Source organism: Elephantulus edwardii, unplaced genomic scaffold (genome assembly GCF_000299155.1).
Source record: "Elephantulus edwardii isolate Elephantulus edwardi_28Jun2011 unplaced genomic scaffold, EleEdw1.0 scaffold00022, whole genome shotgun sequence".
NCBI lineage: Eukaryota > Metazoa > Chordata > Mammalia > Macroscelidea > Macroscelididae > Elephantulus > Elephantulus edwardii.
This window is the reverse complement of record NW_006399772.1, coordinates 20314963-20336562: the sequence shown is the minus strand read 5'-3', so window position 1 is coordinate 20336562 and position 21600 is coordinate 20314963. Positions and strand designations below refer to the sequence as shown.

General features: G+C 38.1%; 1 protein-coding gene across 1 annotated transcript in view; it reads left to right on the top strand.

The window, feature by feature from the left end:
* The first annotated feature begins 3588 nt into the window (after nucleotides 1-3588).
* TFEC (transcription factor EC) overlaps nucleotides 3589-21600 on the top strand; it is a 40341-nt gene continuing 22329 nt past the window's right edge. The window contains exons 1-2 of the mRNA XM_006882694.1: nucleotides 3589-3777; nucleotides 18830-18916. Of these exons, the coding sequence (XP_006882756.1) occupies nucleotides 3589-3777; nucleotides 18830-18916 (276 nt within the window). The remainder of the gene's footprint in view (nucleotides 3778-18829; nucleotides 18917-21600) is intronic.

Genomic DNA, 21600 nt, shown 5'->3' with positions numbered 1-21600 from the left:
AGCTAACAATCACTTGGGGCATTGAAAGCTCTCCCAGTCAGCATCTCTTTGCTGGTCTGCATTTTGTCTAAACGGTCTACAGCTCTACTGTTTACCAGAAAATTTAAAATAAAAATGCAAATGGGACTGTTTAACTAAACAACTGAAAACGTATTTCCATAAATCAATTCCAACTCATCTGTAATGTAGGACAGAGTAGAATTGTATCTTAAGGTTTCCAAGGCTGCAAATCTTTATGGGAATAGCCTACCCATTTCTCGACCATGGAATGGCTGGTGGATTCAAATAGCCAATTTCTCAGTGAGCAGTTCAATGTTCTCATTTTGTTCTAACCATCATTAGCTTTGAACATGAAGAGGGTAACCTAGATATAAGGAGTGCACTGTCAACCTGAAGGCATGTGGTTTGCATCCATCAGCTGTTCTGTAGAATAGAGATGGACAATCTCCTCTTATGCACTTTATTGCTTCTGAAACTCCTCTGGAGGGTCAGTTATGAACTGATTCCTACTCAATGATATGTTACAATACCAACTAGTTAGAACTTAATACTATTTTAAGATTAAGCAAAACAAAATTTTCTAAAAAAAAAAAAATAAAAATAAAAAAAAAAACCACACAAAATTTTCTAAATTCATCTTTATGACTATTCTGTGGAGTTGAGCCTTGTCAAATGGATCTGAATTTATAATTTCAAATTTCATTACATGCCAGATACCCTAAAATCATCTTGTGTAGTTCCTTCAACTGCTATTATTACAGAATATAATCCAACTCCTTTGAAGACTTTAGGCTACATTTTCTAGAAAAAATGTTTACATATTTATTTATGATGTTTTGGGAGCTAGGTAGACCATAATTAAATAAATTGTTGGATCAAAGAAAAACAGATCTCTGCATATGGACATTATCACGGACTAAATAGGAGCATGGTTGGTTGTATGTGTGTAGTATGTGAGAGAAGCATGTCAGAGTTACAGTGTTCGAAGTTCATTGTTCTGAAACTGTGAATTAATTATTGGATTCACTTTGCTCGCCTTCGTCTCTTGGAAAGTCCAACACACAAGATCACTGTCTACAGCTTTTTCTGGGTAAATTATGTACTGGCTTAGATTTACCCGCTTCTCTGACTTCCCAGAGCTCGCTGTGGTCATCATCAGACTTTCATACTGTACTCTCATGACTCGTTCTTTTGTTCACTTAATAAGCACAATGCTGTGAGTGGGTGCTGTGTGCCATCTTCAAGATTATATAAAGGGAGTATTTCTGTACAGTAGGCTCAAAGAGAAACTAAAATCCTTGTCCCCAGAAAATGAATACCTTTTGCTTCTTTGTCTAAACTGTGACTGGATTGTAAACACTTGGAGACAAGACGTGACAATCTCCTACCTTTCTCGGACAAGTGGACAAGTCTACAAAGTTCATTTATTTCATTTATGTTTTCCCTCACAGTGTGTCATCCAAGCAAGAAATGCATTGTTGTCTTTTATGACTGTATTTTCTGTTTAAAAAACACTATGAAAATTGGCTGCACATTGTTTCAAACTGGTGCCTTTGCTCAATTGTCCTGTCTTTTTGAAATCAGTCCAAGGATTTGGGGCTGCCTAAAATGGCATGTAACAACACCACCAACACATTTGTTGCATTTTCGTCTGTCTTTGTGTGTAACATGTTCAGAAGAGGAGATAGTCTTCTTGTAGGGCCTTTCTCACACTAAAATTTGTAACTATGTTCCAAAGTTTTGCCTTCTTTATTTTGATCTAACAAGAAAACAACAAAGATTAAATTACACATGGAAATTTCCCAAGAAGTGCCTGTGATATATTGCTTACTTGTATTGCCATAAGGAGCACTGGTGGCCTAGTGGCAAGAAGCTGCGCTGCAATCCCTAAAGCATATGGTTCTAATCCATCAGCTGCTCCACAGGAGAAGGATGGAAAATTTCCTTCCATGCAATTAACTGCCTCTGAAAACCCACCGGAGGGTCAGCTATGGGCTGGTTCTGACTTGATGGTAAACAACAACACGTATTACCAAGGCTGTTGTTTCTGTAATTGTTATCACAACAGCCTAACTACCTTAGAAACTCCTACATCCTTGAGCTCAAAATCTATGAATTTTCTTATACTCTTGATAAAACACAAAATACAGTAATTACTCTAATAAAGACTTTTAGAGTTAATAGATTCCCATTCAACATTCTTTCCTTAGAGCAGGAGATATTTTTCATGTGTAGGCAAACAACGTTCTTCAGCATTCTATAATATTGTATGAAAAGATCAGTTTTCAAAATCTGAAAATGTTATTTATAATATACATTTTTTAAATGTATACAGATTAAGAAGGATTAACTTTAAACTGGAGGATAATCTACATAACTACCCTAAAAACTCCCACAGGCATTCTAATGAAATGTTGTTTTACAACTTTAAAGCTCATAGCAATATAATTAGTAATACGTGTAATCTTTATTACCAATCTTAATCTTTTTTATATGACTGGAAAATTATTTTATGGTAGCACAATTAAAATAATGCTAAAAATGTCAGCATAACAGAATTAAACTAAAGTAACAACTACAATATTGTACCCCAAACCAGCTAATTTAAATGCAAAATACTTTGTAGAGGCTATTTATCTGGGCTAATGCATGTTAAGGGATTTAAGGAGTAGTTTGTGCAACTGAAATAAAAGGAGAAATAAGCACTGAACAGCAATCTTTACTATTGTGTAACATGAGGGAAATATTAAATAGGCTTATAGAGAGGCCACTTGAGGCACATGTGTTAGAAGCGGCATCAGAGCACAGTAAATATAAAGAAGACAAGCAAGCAATACTGTATTCATAGGCTTTTAATGGGAAAGGCTGAAATATTTAAAATTGCCCTTTCCCAATAAAGGCAAGACTTTGAGTGTAAAGGAGATGCAATCCTAACATGGGTGGAAGAATTTGTAGGTAAATCACAGCAGGTGCTTGGGGTTCTTGTTACACTCACTGTTGCTTTCCCCCAGGTTTCTTTGATGACGGGGGTGAGGGGTGGGGGATGCGGTAAGGGTGGAGGGAAGATCTGTAGTAATTTGCAGAACTAAGTTTTGTAACACTGGCCTGAAGCCATGGTGAAGAGGTTGAAGGCTGAGATACCTGCAAGCACATGTCAGCAGTTGTCCTGACTGAGTGATTGAATTCTGCTACTAACCTGAATTCTAGCCTGTTGACTTTGTTAATATGGTTCTGTGTGGTCGGTGAGATGTCACAATGGATTTTGGACCCAGTAAAGCAGCAAGATTAGTGTTGGAATGAATAGAAAGAAGTGCAGGAGTGAGTGTGTGTGTGTGTGTGCCCTGTCTGACCTCATGGAATTGGTTTTGTGTTGTTAATATTGTTGACAAGACAGTTCCCCTTTGTGGAGTTGATAAAGATCAGATATAACCATCCTCATATCACTCTTTTTCTTTTTACACTTGGTTTCTTTCTTTTATTATTTATCATGTTTATTTGGTTTTTATTTTTTTTTAGGTCTCAGCCCATCTGGAAAATCCTGGGAGGACTCAGCTACAGAAAACCCAAAGACAGCAAGTGAAACCGTTCATGACCCTTGACCATCAGATTCTCAGTCAGACTCTGAAACGACCTTGCCCTCCAGCACCAAGCAGTGTTCTTCCTCTTCTTCCAGTTAGGCATGGAAACCTGTCTCCCCACAGTGACGTGGGCCTCATCAGAAGTCCATTTACCACACTGCTAACACTTGGGGAAGAAGATGACAACGTGGAGTGGCATGTATGTCCCCTGGTTGACTATAGATATATATGATAAGTTCTTGAAAAGACACTGAAAAAAATTGATGTCCATATTTTCTTAGCAGATATTCCAAATTCAGAATTATTCCATAAATGCTGTTGTTGTTGTTAGATGTCACTGAGTCAACTATGACTCACAGTGACCCATGACAAATTCTCCATGACAAATGGAGAAAAGATTGACATTGTTAAGAATTCAATGTTACTTGCATCCACATTCAATGCCCATAGGAGCAGCAGAAATCATCAAGTGACAGACTGTGTAACAGAGTGTTTAACTATTCCATAAGGTATGTGTTTCATTATCAAAAAGCAAAAATGTCAACTTTGAAGGCTAAGGTGTGGCTAATGCAGGCCATGTTGTTTTAAATGACTACATATTCTTGCTAAAGTTAGGAAATTAGGAAGACTTAAGAAGAATTGATACCTTGGAATTATGGTGTTGACAAAGACTATTTAATATATTATGGATTTCCCAAAGAATGTCTTGGAAAAATTACATCCAGAACGTTTCTTCGAAGTGAGAATGACAAACCTTCGGGTATATTTCCAAGAAGGACAGATCCTTGGAAAAACATGTCATACTTGATAAAATAGGATCAGTCTAAAGGAGGAGAAGCCCCGATAGGTGAAGATGGTCTAAGACAAGGCAATGCTGGTTTGATTTTGTATTGTACGTGGCTTCTGGGTAGGAGCTGATTCAATAGGACCAAACAATGGCAACTCTAACTTATTTTCTGGTGACATCAGAAAACATTTTATCAATTCAGAGAATTGATATGACTCTCAGAAGTCATAGCTATCATAGATAATGAGAATATTCTTAGATTTATTTACATTTTGTGATCAGAATTAGGATAACTTAATAGAAGTCATTTAGTTAATGAAGTATATAGTCAAAAGAACCAATTTAGGACACTTAACTTCCAAGAATAAAGTCCATATTTGTACTTCTAGTAATGTAAGACTTTTCTACACTTAACCCTTACCTCCAGTCCTAGACACACATTTTAACAGCCCTGTCTTTACACCCTGGGCTTCCCTCAGTCATATGTCCACTAGCGAGCTTCAAAGGTGATAACTACTCTCTCAATTTTTTTTTACTTTCTGCTTATTCAATATCTATTTATATCTACTATGTTTTACTCCATTCAAAAAAATTGCCTCAAGTTTCTTCTCTACGCCATTTCTTCTGATGATTCTTTTTCTGAGTTAAGCACCTATTTATTATGAGTTTTCATGGCAACACCTACGGATGGATAACAATCACATACATCATAGTATTGTCATAGCACATGCTACATTTTAACTATTAATTTTCTTGTTTGTCTTACTGTCAAGTCTATGGATTCCTTGATCAAACGCATAATCCTTTATTAATATTTGTATCTTTAATGTCAATAGCATATATTTACCAAACAATTATCAGTGAATATTTTGGCATGTTTATGAATGAATGACTACTACTTTTTTTCCCCCAATAAATACTCTCATTTTCTGCTATTAATGTAGCAATATCCTAAGAAATAGGATGTTGTTGTGTTGGTATGTGCCATTGAGTTGTCTGAGACTCATGGCAACCCGTTGCATAATAGCTCTGGACTCTGCCTTATCCTGAAACCAATCTCACTGTCTCCATCACACTTACACCCATTGCCCCAGTTACTGTGTCAGTCGATCTCCTTTGTGTTGTCCCTCTATTCTTCCATGCATGATGTCCTTCTCCAAGGGCTGGTCCCTCCCGGCAACATGTTCAAAGTATGGGAGATGAAGCTTCAAAATCCTTGCCTCAAAGGAGCAAATTGGTTTCACCCTCTCCTGGACAATCGTATTTGTTCTCTTGGTGTTCCATGGTATGTTCAATACTCTTCTACAGCACCACAACTCAAAGACCCTGATTCTTCTTTTTTCACCCTTAGTCATTGTCCAGCTCTCTGATGCATAGCAAGTAATTACTAAGACCATGGCCTGAATTAGGTACAGCTTAGACTCTAGACTGACAGAGTTGCTTTTTAGTACTCTATTATGAGAGAAAAACCTTTCTAGAAGTACACAACAGACATACGTTTACAATTTATTAGTTTAAACTATTGCATCTAACCACATCTAGCTAATGTAAAATAGAAAAAAATACATTTTACTTTTTATTCTGGATATGTGGTGAACATCAAAGGCATATGCTACGCTGATGGCACAACCTTGCTGTGCTTCAAAAGTGAAGATGACTTGAAACGCTTACTAAACATGATCAAAGACTGTATCTTTCGATATAGGTTTCATTTCAACATCAGAAAACCAAAATCACCCACAGATGGATCAATAACAACATTATGACAGATGGAAAAAAGAAAAGACTGAAGTTGTCAATGATAGTGTTAATTGGATCCATGATCAATCTGTGATACCAGCAGTTGAGGGATCAAAACACTTGTTGAACTGGATAAATCTTCTGCTTAGGGACTCTTTAAAGTGCTAAAGAGCAAAGATGTTTTTAAAGATTAAGTTACACCTTACTTAAACCAGTGGTATTTTTAATAGCTTCATATGTATATGAGTATTAGATAGTAAATAAGGAAGGTAGAACAAGAATTCACATCTTTGAATTGTGGTAGTAATGAAAACTTTTGACTATACCATGGATTGTCAAAAGGAAAACCAAATCTGTCTTGTAAGAAAGGTAACCAGAGTGTTTCTTAGAGAGACAAGCATGGAGGAACTTTGGCTCATTTATTTTGGGCATGCTGTCAGGAGTCACCAATCCTTGGAAAAGGACAAAGACTTGGGAAAGTAGAGAGTCACGTGAAGGCGAGGGAGACAATCAGTAGAAGGATAGACTCAGTGAGATTTAGCATGGTAAAGATTATGAGAACGTAGGCTAGGGAAAAATGTCAATCTTTAGCTCATAGAGTTACTATAAAGTGTACTTAATTCAAGGGCACATAACAACAACTTTGCTATGCCCAACAAAACCAATGCATTTTAATAAGGATTAAAGGGAATATATTTAGCAGGTAATTCTCATTGTCTACCACAGGAACAAGAATAAAGACTCAATTGTAAAAGTATAATAACCAATGATATTCTTCAGGGGCATTTAGTTGCAAACTGAGTGGAAAGACTAGCTAAATAAAGTTGGTGTCTCTGAAAAAGTTGAAAGATTTATTGGAATAAATTTTAATGATAGCTAGAATCAGGATAATTTGAGTTAGGTAAAAGAAATACAAAATAAGAGATAAAAATAAAAGTGGAAGTTGAGTTTATAAGACTTGATGTCACATTGTATATATCAAGTACGGGAGAAGAAAAGCTTGGAAATGATTTTGAGATTTTTGAGTCTTGGTTGCGTGTCAACACAAGTAGGGATGTATGTCTGAAGGAGTATAAGGGTTGGCATAGAAATGAAGGTGAGTCAAACTTGTAGGATTTCCGTGAGTTGAAACTCAAGTCACAATAGAAAAGACAAATATATTTCTCAGAAAACAAATTGAAACTGTAAATAAAATATAATTTGTCCCTTCATTTAGAGGGATTATCAATGTTGCTCAGGGTATCTATTACATATCATATATGACCCATATATCATACATGACTCCTCCAGGAGTCCCAAAGAAAGAGAATATCAAGAATAATAATTGATCATAATATGCAGAAAGGGACAGTGTGGTGTCAAGGGTTGCTTGTTCTAAATAGCTTTCCTATAGAACACAATGAATGGAAATCATTGTATGAAACACAGTGCCCAGTGTGAATTAAGGACAGCGTGAAACATAATGTATATGAATTTTATATGCAAATCAATATAAAATGATCTAAAAAACTAACAAAAAGTCTTTTCTAGCCATTGACTTTGACTTTGCCATGTGGATGGTTGAGATCATACAAATAAAATGTGTGAGTCTATCCACAAAGGGACTGATTAGTCTTGCCATCTCACAAGGTTTAAACTGGGCATGTTCCTTGGCAGAAATTGAGACTCTCAATACCAAGATAGAAAAGGAAGCAGTACACATTTGGGGTAGGGATTCCCTGCATCAGCCAGACTGAGATCTACAACAGAGTAATAGCAATCTCAGCAGAGAACCAGAGACCAAACAAGAGATGGAGCTGACTTGAGATTGCTGCCTCATGGAGCCAGAGCCAAAGGCCTTCACCCTTCATCCCTGCTAGAGGAGTGAAAGATTCCACACCATGACAGACAAGACCAAGGGAACAATGACCTAAGAAATGAGGCTGAAGGTCAAAGGGGCTGCAGACACATGGGAGAAGCTGTTGGGACAGAAGGATTGTATCATTCTGCCAATCTATATAATAGCCTGTTAACTTCTGTTAACTTCTCTAATAAATTTCACAACTGTGAGTATGGTTCTGTGAAGTCTGTGTGATCATCACAACAGATTTTAGACTCGTTTGAGTTAATGATGGTGCTGGAATAGTAGAAGTGGTGCAGAAGCATGGGGGACAATGCCTTACTTTATAGGAAACAGTTCTATACTCTGGATTGATTTATTTATTTTGTATTTTAATGGTGTGGTTAGCCTTCACAGAGTTACTAGAAGTCAAACATGGTCATCCTTATGATGCCTACACTCATTTTACAGGTATAGATATAGTATAAGAGTTCTCTCTTTTTCTAGAAAAAAACATTCTTGTTATGTAGGCTACATTTTTTGTTATTTATTCAATCTTTCTTTTTTATCATTCATTGAAGCAGGAGTGGCATCTGTTTCCTAAACAACAGGCCTCTTGAAACCCTATGAACTTAGAGAAATTACAAGTTATAGAAAGACTTCATGTCTTTTGTTCATAGAGTCACTATGAGTCATGCTCAACTCAATGGCAATCAACAACAATAGTAGCAATAATGTCAAGGTTTTATTTACCTTCTTTTCTAGAATGCTTCCTGAAAAAAGTACTTTCAAGACCTTTGAAAAAACAATGGTCTTGTTCCCTTAAACTTTCTTCTTTTGTATACTGTTAAATCAGATCTGACTAACACAGGAAGAGATTGCCCCTCCTTCTCCAGCAGAGCATCTGGTGGGTTTGAACAGTGTGCCTTCATAATTGCAGCACAGCTTCTAGTCACTAGGCCACCAAAGCTCCCTTTCTCTTAAACTTTAGAATCATTTATGATAAAGGGGAAAATTAATCCTTATATTTAAATAAAAGTTTGCTGAATCTAAATGTTTAGATTCAAAGTTCTTTGCCTCTAATATTTCAAAATCCCCTTCATTATCCGCTTGCATCCTGTGCTGTTATAAAGTTTGTCTCTTTAGATCTTTATTTTTAAATCTGTAAAAGCTTATGCATTTTTTTCTTTGCCATGAACTTTATGCTTTTCATGTCTATTATCTGCATTTTGCTTTTGTTCAAAACAACTTTTATTTCTTTGTGTTTCATTATCTACCTTCATCACTTTGAGGATGCTTATTCTATTAGTTTGTAATTCTTTCTTTCTGATCTGGTATTTCTATTCCTGCTTCATCTGTTATACAGTGTATTTGTAGTTTTTAAAAGAGAACAACTAAATTCCTATGTTGCTAATTATAAAGATATCTAGAAGCCATGAAGCAAAGATTTGAGATAGAGTATAGATATTTAATCAACCTTGAATAATGACTGGGCCAAAGTCCTTAATAAATAAAACAGGAAAAAGTGGTCCTGTGGACAGATGACAGACATGAGATATATAGGTGTACAACCAAAAGGCAGAGATTCCTAGGAGACTATAATTATACATGTAGAGAGAAAAGTAATGTCTGAAAGGGATCCTCAAAAGGTAAGAACATTTCAATTTTATACTGAGTTCGGTTTTGAAATTTGAGTGCTGAATTGTTCAAAATCAAGAAAGGGGTCCGTCAGGGATGTATTTTGTCTCTATACCTTTTCAATCTGTATGTAGAACAGATCATCCAAGATGCTGGGCTGTACAAGAAGGAATGTGGCATCAAGATTGGTGGAAGAATCATCAATGACCTGTGTTATGCAGATGACACAATGCTGCTTGCTGTAACAGAGGAGGACCTGAAGCGCTTGCTGCAGTCTTCAATATGGATTGAAGCTCAATATCAAGAAAACAAAGATTCTCACGACTGGGCCAATTGGCAGCATCAGTATGGATGGTGAAGAGATTGAGATAGTTAACAGTTTTAGTTTATTTGGTTCTGCATTCAGCACTCTTGTTGACAGCAGCCTGGAAATCAGGAGATCAATTGCATTGGGAAAGTCAGCTGTGAGGGACCTCTCAAGAGTACTGAAGAGCAATGACATCAGTCTGGAGACTAAGGATTACCTGATCCAGGCTATAGTTTTTGCAATTACGTGCTATGCATCGGAGAGTTGGAGAGTGAATAAGGATAATAGAAAGAGAATTGATGCCTTTGAGTTGTGGTGCTGGAGAAGAGTGTTGAATATACCATGGACTGCTAGGAGAACAAACAGGTTTGTCCTGGAGAGGGTGAAGCCAGAATGCTCCTTGGAGTAAAGGATTCTGAAGCTTCGTCTGACATACTTTGGGCATGTTGCAAGGAGGGACTGGTCCTCGGAGAGGGACTTCATGTTTGGGAGAGTGGAGGGTTGGTGCAGGAGAGGAAGAGCCTCGGTGAGATGGATCGATTCTGTGAGTGGAGTGGTGGGAATGAGTGTGTTTGAGATGGTGAGGTTGGCACAGGATAGAACGGTGTTTAGGGCTCTTGTACATAAGGTCGCTATGAGTCGCAAACGACTCGATGGCACATAACAACAACACAATCCTGAGTTAGCTCTTCAGTGTTTTTGTAGAGGCAGGATTATCTATGTAGTGCTATCATTACCTGTATATGGTGGATCTTTGCAATCACAAAATTTAGTCATCTTTATTTTGGAAAGATTAAAGTTGTCAACTATTTCATCTTACTTGGTTCCACAATCAGCACCTTTGGTACCAGCAGTTAAGAAAATAAAAGTTTTGTTACACTGGGAAAATCTGCTGTCAAGAACCCCTCGAAAGTGCTATGATTGTCAGTTTAAAGATTAAGGAGCACCTAATTCCAATCATAGTCTTTTCAATTACTTGCTATGTATCTGAAAGTTGGATAATGCCAAAAAAAAATTACAGAAGAAGATTTGATGTCTTTCAGTTGTGGTTTTGGAAAGAGTACAGAATATCCTTGGACAAAAAAGTATGTCTTGGAGAAAGTGCAAACACTGTGCTCCTTGGAGGGCAATGTAGTGAAGCTTCATTCAACATACTTTGGGCATGTTGTTAGGATGGGCCAATTAGAAAAGAACAGCAAGCTCAGAAAAGGATATCATGCTCAGAAAGGTGGTGGGTCAGCAAAAGAGAGGAAGACCCTCTGGGAGGTAGATTGACAGACATAGTGACTCTCAAGAAGCTCATCCATATCAGAGAAACATAGATGAAAACTGTACACATTCATCTCACCTGATGGACTGTAGAGGAATCAAATTGACTACATCTGTGGAAAAAATGCTCAATATCAGCAGTCAAAACTAGGCTGGGAGCTGAAGTTAGAAGAGACCATCAATTACTCCTGTGCAAGGTCAAAGTGAAGTTGTTGTTGTTATGTGCTGTCAAGTCGCCTGAGACTCATAGCGACCCTATGTACAACAGCCCTAAACTCTGCTCTGTCCTGTGCCCATTGCACTGTCTCTGACACTCCCATCCCAATTATCCCAGTCACTGAATCAATCCATCTCATAGAGGGCCTTCCCCTCCTGCGCTGTTCCTCCACCCTCCCAAGCATGATGTTCTTCTCCAAGGACCGGTCTCTCCTCACTACATGTCCAAAGTATGTTAGACGGAGCCTCAGAATCCTTGCCTCCAAGGAGCCACCCGGTTTAACCCTTTCCAGGACAAATCTGTTTGTTTTCCTAGCAGTCCATGGTATTCTCAATACTCTTCTCCAGCACCACAGCTCAAAGGCATCAATTCTCATTCTATTCTCCTTGGTCATTGTCCAACTCTCTGATGCATAACAAGTGATTGCAAAGACCATGGCCTGTATCAAATATACCTTAGTCTCCAGGGAGACACCATTGCTCTCCACAAGAACCAAAAATAAGTCTTGAGTCTATCCTATCTGAATTTATCACAAAAATATATTTGAGGCTTTGAACATCAGTGATCTAAGACTGAGGGATAACACCAATGATGTAATCCATGAAGAGAGAGAAAGATCATTACATAGAAAGAGGAGGGTGGGGGAAGGGATGGCCAAAAGAGATGTCTCAAGAGATTCTGAAATTGCACTAGAGCATCGAGAACCCAAAACAGAGGAAAGAGATGTAGAGGTGAAGTGAGGAACAGACCATTTCAAAGCACAGTTTGAGAAGACAAGGAAAAATATAATGGAATATTTGAAGAGCTGGAGTTGGAGAACAAAAGAAGGAAAAAGTTTCTGATCATTTCTCAAGATGAAAGAACCTGAATGCCAATTTAAGTCGCAAGTTGCAATACTGAGTGGTACAATGGGCAAAATCTTGGATGATCGAGAAAGCATCAAAAACTGATGGAAAGAATATATAGTCACTTTACCAAAAAGAACTCGTCTACATGGAAATATTTCAGGAGGGGGCATATAAGACAATGACAATTAAAGAAGATGTTCAAGCCACACTTCGGCATTGGCCATAGGAATTGATGGAATACCAATTAACATGTTTTAACTAACAGATGCAAACCTATATGTGCTCACCACTCTGTGCTAGGACATTTGGAATACAGCTACTTGACCAACAGACTGGAAGAAATTCATATTTTTTCTGTTTCCAGCAGAATGTGGAAATAATAGAGCAATATCATTGATATCACATACAAGCAAAATATTGCTGAAGATTCTGTAAGAAATGGGTAGAACACTATATTGACAGAGAACTGCCAGAAGTTAATGCTAGGTTTAGAAGAGGCCATGGCATCAGGAATGCAATTGTTGGTGTCAGATAGATCTTGGCTGACAGCAGAGAACAGAAGAATAGGAATTTGTGCCTGATTAACTACACAAACACAATTGACTTGTACGGATTTTGTCTTTCTATGTGGCTTTTAGTGTAGATGACTGACTATGTGGATGGGTGGTACTATTTGGTGCATGTTGTCTTATCCACAAAGGGATTGGCTATCCACCAGTCCATAAGGGGACTGGCCTGTCTCAACAATCTACAAGAGTATTGGCTAGTCTTGCCAATAAATTGAACAACTCTAGCTGAAGAGATAAAATCCTCCCCATTCAGAGAAGAGGAAATAAACCCTCCCCACCCTGGTGAAGAAGAGGTAGGCAAATGTAGGACATGTTTCAGTATGGCGGCAGCAGCCATTGACATGAGAAGGGACTTGTGGGGTTTAGGAGGACTCAGAACTGTGTTGAACAATTGGGTGGAGTGCTAATATTTGCAGGTATGAGAGCTTTGTTGATCAATTGAGGAGAGCCGATATTGGCAGGACTGAGAACTTTGTTGGCTAAATGGGAGGGAAGCCAACACTGGCAGGACTAAGGACTTGTCAATGCTTCAGTGCTTGAATCTGAGGTGCCTGGGTGCACATTTTGGGAGCTGTCTTGACTCTTCTGTTATTAATATGAATTTTAACCTTTGATTTCCCCATATGTGCTCTGTGTAGTCTATATGCTATCATGTAGACTTTTGTATCCACCAAACCTATAAGACTGAGATGAGTAGAAAGAGGTATGGCAGCTTGGGAGACATATCTGAGCTCATGGGAGTTGGTTTTGTGTTATTGCTGCTGTGGATGGGGGCAATTTCCCACTGTGAAGTTGGTAAAGGTCATATATGGCATTTCTCACAAGGGCCTTGCTCTTTTTTACAACTGTGTAGATCTCAACAAACAGTGATTAACATTGAGAAGACTGGAAATTCCAGAACATCTATCTAATTGTGCTCTTATGAAAACTGTACTTAGACCAAAAAGCTGTTTTCTAAATAAAACAAGCAAACACTGCATAGTTGAAAATCAGGAAAAGTATACATCAAGGATGAATTAGTTCTCCAGTCAGAATGCTGCAAACATAATTCAAGAAGCTGAGTGCTATGAAGAAAAGGTTATATCAGATTAGGAGGAAGACACATCAACAACTTACATTATGCAGATGATATGATCTCAGTTGCTAAAAATGAGGGAGTCTTGAAACATTTGCTGCAGAAGGTCAAAGATTACAATCTTCAATATAGATTATGATTCTGCATTAAGAAAATAAAAATCCTCACTACTGGGCCATAGGAAGCATCATGATAGATGGATAAAATATTGAAATTGTCAAAGATTTCATCTTGGGTCCACAGTCAACATCTTTGACACAATTACTCAATAGTCACCTGTGACTCAGCAACCCTGTGTACAGTAGCTCTGAAGTTTGCCTTATCCTGAGCCAGTCTCACCGACTATAACAGATCTATTGCTGTTACTTTAGTTACTGTGTCAATCCATCTCATCTGGGGTCTTCCTCTCCTGCACTATCCCTCTACCCTTGCAAGCATAACATCCTTCTCCAAGGACTGGTCCTTTCTGGCTACATGCCCAAAGTATGTGAGATGGAGCTTCAAAACTTTTGCCTTCACGGAGAAATTTGATTTCACTCTCTCCAGGACAGACATGTTTGTTTTCTTGGTGGTCCATGGTATGTTCAATACTCTTCTCCAGCACCACAACTCAAAGACATTGACTCTATTTCTGTCATCCTTAGTCATTGTCCAGCTCTCTGATGCATAGCAAATTGCACAGACCATGGCCTAGATCAGGTGCCCCTTAGTCTCTAGAAAGACATTGTTACTCCTCAGTATACTGAAGAGCTTCCTGATTTTCCAAGTACAATTTATCTTTTGATTTCCTGACTGCTGGTATCAAAAGTGTTGATTGTGGAGCCGAGCAAGCTGAGATTGTTAGTAACCTCAATCCATTTTCCATCTGTTACAGTGCTGCCAATTGGCCCAGCAGTGAAAATCTTTGTCTTCTTGATAGTGGGTTTCAATCCTTATTGAAGACTCTTCGGGAAAGTGTGCTGTAAAGGAACTCTCCAAACTACTGAAGAGCGATGATATCAGTTTGGAGACTAAGAGATTCCTGATTCAAGTTATGGTCTTTTCAATCACTTGCTATGTGTCTGAGGGCTAGCAACAAATAAGCATGACAAAAGAAGAATTGATGCTTTTGAATTGTATTGATAGTACTTAAAATCCCAAAGAACACATAGTTAGTTAGGTCTTAGAAAAGGTGAAGCCAACGTGCTCCTTGGAGGAAAGTATAGTGAAGCTTCATCTTGCATACTTTGGGCATGTTTTTAGGAGGAGCTATTCCTCAGAAGGACATCAAGCTTGGGAAGGTGGAAGGTCAGTGCAGTGAGATGGATTGCTACAGTGATTGCAAAGTGTTCAAGCATATCAGAGATGATGAAGATGACAAAGAATACGAGAGGGTTCAGATGTCTTGTTCATAGGGTCACTATAAGTCATACACATTTTGACAGTACACAACAACAACAAGAAGTAGATTTTACTGAAATTGCTGGAAGACTCCAAAAGATTAGCTACAAACTATGCTGACAATTCTTTTCTTAAATATATTTCAATTCTGTTCAGTTTTTTGTTCATTCAATTCTGTTCAGTTTTTTGTTCATTAAATAATGGAATGAGGAAGTGAGATATATAGTGAAGTTAAAATTTAAGTTTTACAATGGTCAAGACATGACTTAAATTTTTTCAGAGAAGAAACTAAACAAGAGGAACAGTACAAGCATATTTATTATCGTGAATTATTTGAAGGTCTCTCAAAACATTTGAAATAACATATACAGTCTTGTCCTGATCTTGACCTAGAGCTGCAGTCTCAATAGCCCAATAGTGATAGACTTATAATTTTAAATTAATAAATTCATAGAGAATTTTAAAGAATGAAATGGAAGAACAAATACGATTCTTCGGTCACACTAGGAATATTTCAAGCATATATATGTAGTTAGCAAAAGTTAACAAAAACAGCTAACAAAACAAATCCTGAAAAGTGGAACCAACTCATTGCTGACTCTGTGTGGGTTTTTAGAAGCAATAAATCGCACTGGAAGAAATTTCACATTTTTCTCTCACAGAGTAGTTGGTGGATTCAAACCACAGACATTTGAGTTGGCAGTTTAACTGTGGCCATCAAGTCTGTGTGCTGTTGAGTCAGAACCTACCCATAGCTGACCCTCTCTGGCAGATTTTCAGAAGCAGGTTTAGTTACACAGGAGATTACCCATACTTCTTCCATGGAGCATCTGATGGACTCGAACCTTGTACCTTTAGGATTTCAGCTCAGCTTCTTGATTCTAAGCCACCAGGCAGTGCAACTGCAGACACCAGCTAGTTGGTATCTCACTGGACAGCTCAAACACGTAACAGTTTTCTCATTGCAGAAATTTCTGTTTGACAGGAGCGGCCTAGAACTTTTAACAATATTAGTTTCTTGACATTTTCCCCCAGCTTCCCTTCAAAAAGCCCTTGCCCTCACTCCCTTTGTTCCCTTTCTCTTGTTTTTCACACTTTCCCTCAAACATTCTAAGTTTTGTTTTACTCCAGGGTTTTTTCCTCTGTTAATCACTCTGTGTGGACTATCCTTCCCCCTGTTATTTATGTCTCTATTAGAATATCATTTCTTTAGCAAATATTTTTCTCACTGCTTCCCTATAATAATACCTGTCTCATGTCAAGTTGTGTCTCCTGCCTGTTCTAATTTCTTCAGGACACTGTCAATTGTTATCAATTCATTTATCTTCTCAGTAACATTTGAGTTCTGTGATGACAAGGACTTTGTGCTGTTTGCCACCTGTAGCTTTAGTACTTATAGCAAGACCTTGTAAATAATAAGTGCTCAGTAAACATTTGCTAAATTATTATGCGAGAAACATTTCATATAGTCTTTGGGAGTGCTTGACAAGTTTCTGAATACCTACTTTTTAAAGATTCCTAGAAATGTTGGCTAGACAATAACAGCAATACAATCACGTGATATTTCTTATCCGTTGTTGTTTTTCTATGCCATTGAGTTGGAACCAAACCACTCTTGACTCTCCAGTGGGTTTTCAAAGACAGTAAATTGCACAAGAGGAGAATGTCCTTCCTTCACATGCAGAGCAGCTTGTGGGTTCAAACCATGTGCCTTTGGGATTGCAGTATACCTTCTTCCCACTGAGTCACCGGAACTCCCTATTTCTTGAATATTGTTCTTGTTGTTGTGTGCCATAAAGTTTGAACCAACCCCATAGCTGCCTCTCCAGTGGGTTTTCTGAGGCCATAATCACATGGTAGGATATTGCCCATCCTTCCAGCCACCCAAATTTTCTTCTGGTTGTCTAGGCACACAATCTGGAAAAATTCTTTAATTGTAAACTTGGAATTTGTCACATATTTGACTCCGTATTCTAGATGAGATTTTCACTAAAGAAAATAGGATGGAGGAGAGGAGAAGGGGAGAGAGAGCACATGTGAGAAAAAGGTGGGTGAAAAAAGAGAATATGCAAGAGAAGAGAGAGAGAGAGAGGAAGGAGAAAGACGACAGGAGGGAGAGAGGGAGGAAGGGGGATAGAAAGAGAGATAGTGTTGCTTGTTGTTATTGTTATGTGCCGTCGAGTCACTTGAGATTCATAGCGACCCTATGTACAAGAGCCTTAAACCCTGCTTTATCCTGTGCCAACCTCATTGTCTCAGATACACTTACTCCCACTACCCCAATCACTGAATCAATCCGTTTCATCAAGCGTCTTCCTCCCCTGTGCATGTCCCCAAACATCCCTCTCCAAGGACTGGTTTCTCCTTGCAACATGCCCAAAGTATGTTAGACATATTTTCAGAATCCTTGACTCCAAGGAGCAGCCTGGCTTCACCCTCTCCAGGAAATAAAAACCCAAACAAACCATTTTTTCTCCTGGCAGTCCATGGTATATTCAAGACTCTTCTCCAGCACCACAACTCAAAGGCATCAATTCTCTTTCTATCATCACTAGTCACTGTTAGGCTCTGCAATGCAGAGCATGCAATTGCGAATATAGCCTGGATTAGGTGCACCTTACTCTCCAGCATGATGTCGTTGCTCTTTAGCATTCTGTGTTGCTTAATAAAGTTTGTTCCAGGTTAGCACTGTAGATCCAGAAATCTAGAATTTGAATCTTTTCCTACCACTCATTAATTTTATTTACTGTCTCTGTCCTTCAGTTTTCACATTAGTTCTAAGGAGATAATAACAGTACTTACATCACAAGATTATATTAAAGCTTAAATGAATCGATAAGTACAGTATTGTTATGTTTTATCAAGTCAGAGTCGAACCACAGCAGACCTGCCAGGGAATTTTTAGAGGTTGATAATCACTTGGAAGGAGACTCTCCTTCTTTCTCCCACAGAGCAGGTGGTGAGTTTGAACTGTGCACCTTTGTGTTGGTAGCACAATTCCTTACCACTAAGCCACTAGAGCTCCCAATATAGAATGCACTTAGCTGACTGCTGGAATATCTCATATGCTGTTATCAGTGTTGCCTAGCATTAATAGTTAGGGTTCCTGTGGCAATTGTTGTTGCTATTATTGTTACAGTCACTCTCATGGCTTTTATCCCTATAGGGAAGACAATAATAGGTTTCCATTTAGTCTGTATCCATGGGAAGTAGTAGGCTAAAATTTGACTAATGTTTTCTTACATACACATCTATAAATGCAATCAAGACATTTGACAACTATAATCAGGGAAGTCATCTCTCTACACATTAAGTACCAGGGCTCTTGATCAAGGTACCTCGTGGTAACCATTCTATACCGGTTTTCATAAGGCAAACCCTGGGTGCTTTCCCCAGCCTTCACTCATCAATTGGCAGAAGCAAAAGTGAGGAAAAGTCACACAGATTAGGATTGTCTTATATTCAGTTTTCAAGTTTTAATGGCTATATGACTTCAATTTCAATATTCTCAAAAACCTTGAGTACTTTATGTACCTGGCATCAGGTGGAAGCATTACTTATATAGTTCTGCAAGATTTTTAAAGTGCACTGCATTTTTCTAGGTGGAGGAGCTTATTGAGGATGTGATCAGTATGGAAGCAAGTTTTAAAGAGGAAGGAACAGATTCTCCTCTGCTAATGCAAAGAACAGTAAGTGTTTCCGGAACTGTAGAGCTCAGTTGGGTTGAAAGAAATAAGGGCCTTTGATGGTAAAAAAAGAGAAAGTTACTTGATTGTGAGACAGTATTATTTCTGTGCTTTTGAAATGAGCATACCTAATATTGGAAATTAATGGTCTAATTAGGTTAATATTTTGTCTTGTTAATATATTTACTATGCATAGCTTTAGTAAGATTAACATTAACACTTGAAAATATTTTGGTGTAGAGAAAGATTACAAAAAGTTGTTGAGGAATATTATCTGTGTACTCATCTGCTTATTAAAAATGTTTATTAAAAAAAATGAATGAAAACCATGTTACAACAGTGGCCCTATGCAATATTTGTCCTTTTGTGACTGAGATAGTTCACGCAGCATAATGTTCTTCAGGGTCATCCATTTTGCATAATATTTAATGAGTTCCTTGTTTTTGCAAAGCTGCATAGTATTCCATTGTGTGACTATACTAGAGCTTCTCTATCAGTGTGTTTGTTGATGGGCACTTGAGCTGTTTCCAGCTCTTTGCTATTCCGAACGAAGCTACAATAAACATGGGTGTGCATATATCTGCTTGGGTGGTGGTTTCATAGAGCCACTGTTGTAAAACAGGGCTGACATTGGGGTTGAGGGAAGGCAGAGAAGGGGGGGAGGAATGATACATACTGCATTGAAATAGATGAGGGAGAGAACTGTTTAAAAGTGATATATGATTGGGTATGACTGTCATGACAGGAGTCCAGAACGAAGGCTGCAAAGTGAAGTGGACTTGGGGGGAGGGATTGCATAACAATGAAAGAATTTTTCTTTTCAAGAAGAGTGAATTGGGGGAGGTGGATGGGCAGGGAGAAAAGTGCAACAATGAATGACTGAAAACCCTAAGTCTCTGTAAACGTTCATTAAAATTAATAAAGATTAAAAAAGGTAAAAAACACCCCCCCAAAAAACCCCAATAAAACCCCAAACCTGCTGCCAGTGAGTCTGTTATGTCTCCAAAAACATTTACTTGATTATGTATCTAATTGGTTAGAACATGTCCTGGGAGTTCTTTAACTTTCAGATTTCTTGCTTGTCTTTATAAAATTGTGAATAAATATTCATCCTGATTTATTTCAACGGGATAACCTACTGCCAGAGATCTCTTGGAGGTGCTAAAAAGCCAAGATGTCATTTTAAGAGTAAGGTATGCCTGCCCCAAGGCATGGTATTTTCAGTTGTTTCATATGCATGTGAAATTTGGACAATGTATACGGAAGATCAAATAAGAATTAAATTGATGTGTTTGAATTGTGGTGTTAGCGAAGAATCCATACCACAGACTGCCAAAAGGACAAAAATCTACCATCGACTGGAGTGCTCCTTACAAGCAGGAATGGTGAGAGTCTGTTACACTAACTTTGGGTTTATGATCAGGAGGACCAGTACTTGGACACCATGCTTGAACAAGTAGAGGATTAGAGAAGACCCCCAACAGGATGGATTGACACAGTAGCTGCAAAGATGAACTTAAACACGGGAGAGATTGTCAGGATGGTGCATGATGGGGCAACATTTCATTCTATTGACCATAGGATTGTTATGGGTTGGAGCCAACTCTTTGCCAAGAACAAAGATAGAAGAGTTAGGAGTTCTTAACATTTTAAAGGAAAGCAAGAGACTACAACAACAACAAAACCCCCATAAATTTAGGGAGCTCTAGTGGCCTAGTGGCAAGAAGCTGCACTGTAATCCTGAAGGCACGTGATTCAAATCCACTAGATGCTCAGCTGCAGAAGAAGGGGCAATCTCCTCCTGTGCCACTTGGATCCAATTCGATGGTACACAAAAGAAGGAAAAAACAAAACAAAACAAAACAAAAACAAAAACCCTACCACAAAAAGTAGAAATTTACTCCCGAGTCAATAATCAGGAGTTAAAGACAGAATGAGTATAAAGTAGGTGAAATAGGTTTCATCTTACTCAATTTTAAAGCATACAGAATTAATCTCCTTGAATCAGAAAAAAAATCTTATAATAATAGGGTTGCAGAGATGATACCTTACCTCCTATTGGATTGCTGTTACCTTTGCATTATTCATTTGGCAATACACTATTTTTATAATGGGGTGGATTTTGTGTTGCTTTGGTACATTTCTGGAGCAAGAATGATTCTCTTCCAGTCAGTTGGCCAGGTGAGCATGACAAGGACCGTACCTGTGTGCTGAAACACTTGCTGAAGATTGTTCAAAAACATCTTGCTAAAATTTGTTGACTATATTGGACCAGTACATTGACAGGAAACCACCAGAAATTCAAAATAGGTTTAGGAGAGAAGGTGGAGAAAGGGAAGCAATTGCTGATATCAGATGGATCTTGGCTGAAAGTAAAAGATGTCAGAGAGATGTTTATTGTGTTTTACTGAATATGCAAATGCATTTCACTATGTGGTTCATAAATTATGGACAACTTTGAGAAGAATGGAAATTCCAGAACACTTAGTTGGTTTAATGCATAACCTCTACACAAACCAAGAGGCAGTCCTTTGACCAGAACAAGGAGACTCTACATTGGTGAAAACCAGGAGTAATAGAGTTGCTGTAATCAAGGATGCTTCGGGCAGAATATTAAATGATCCAGGAAGTATTAAAAGAAGATGGAAGGAATATACTGAGTCATTATATAGAAAGGAATTGGCAGA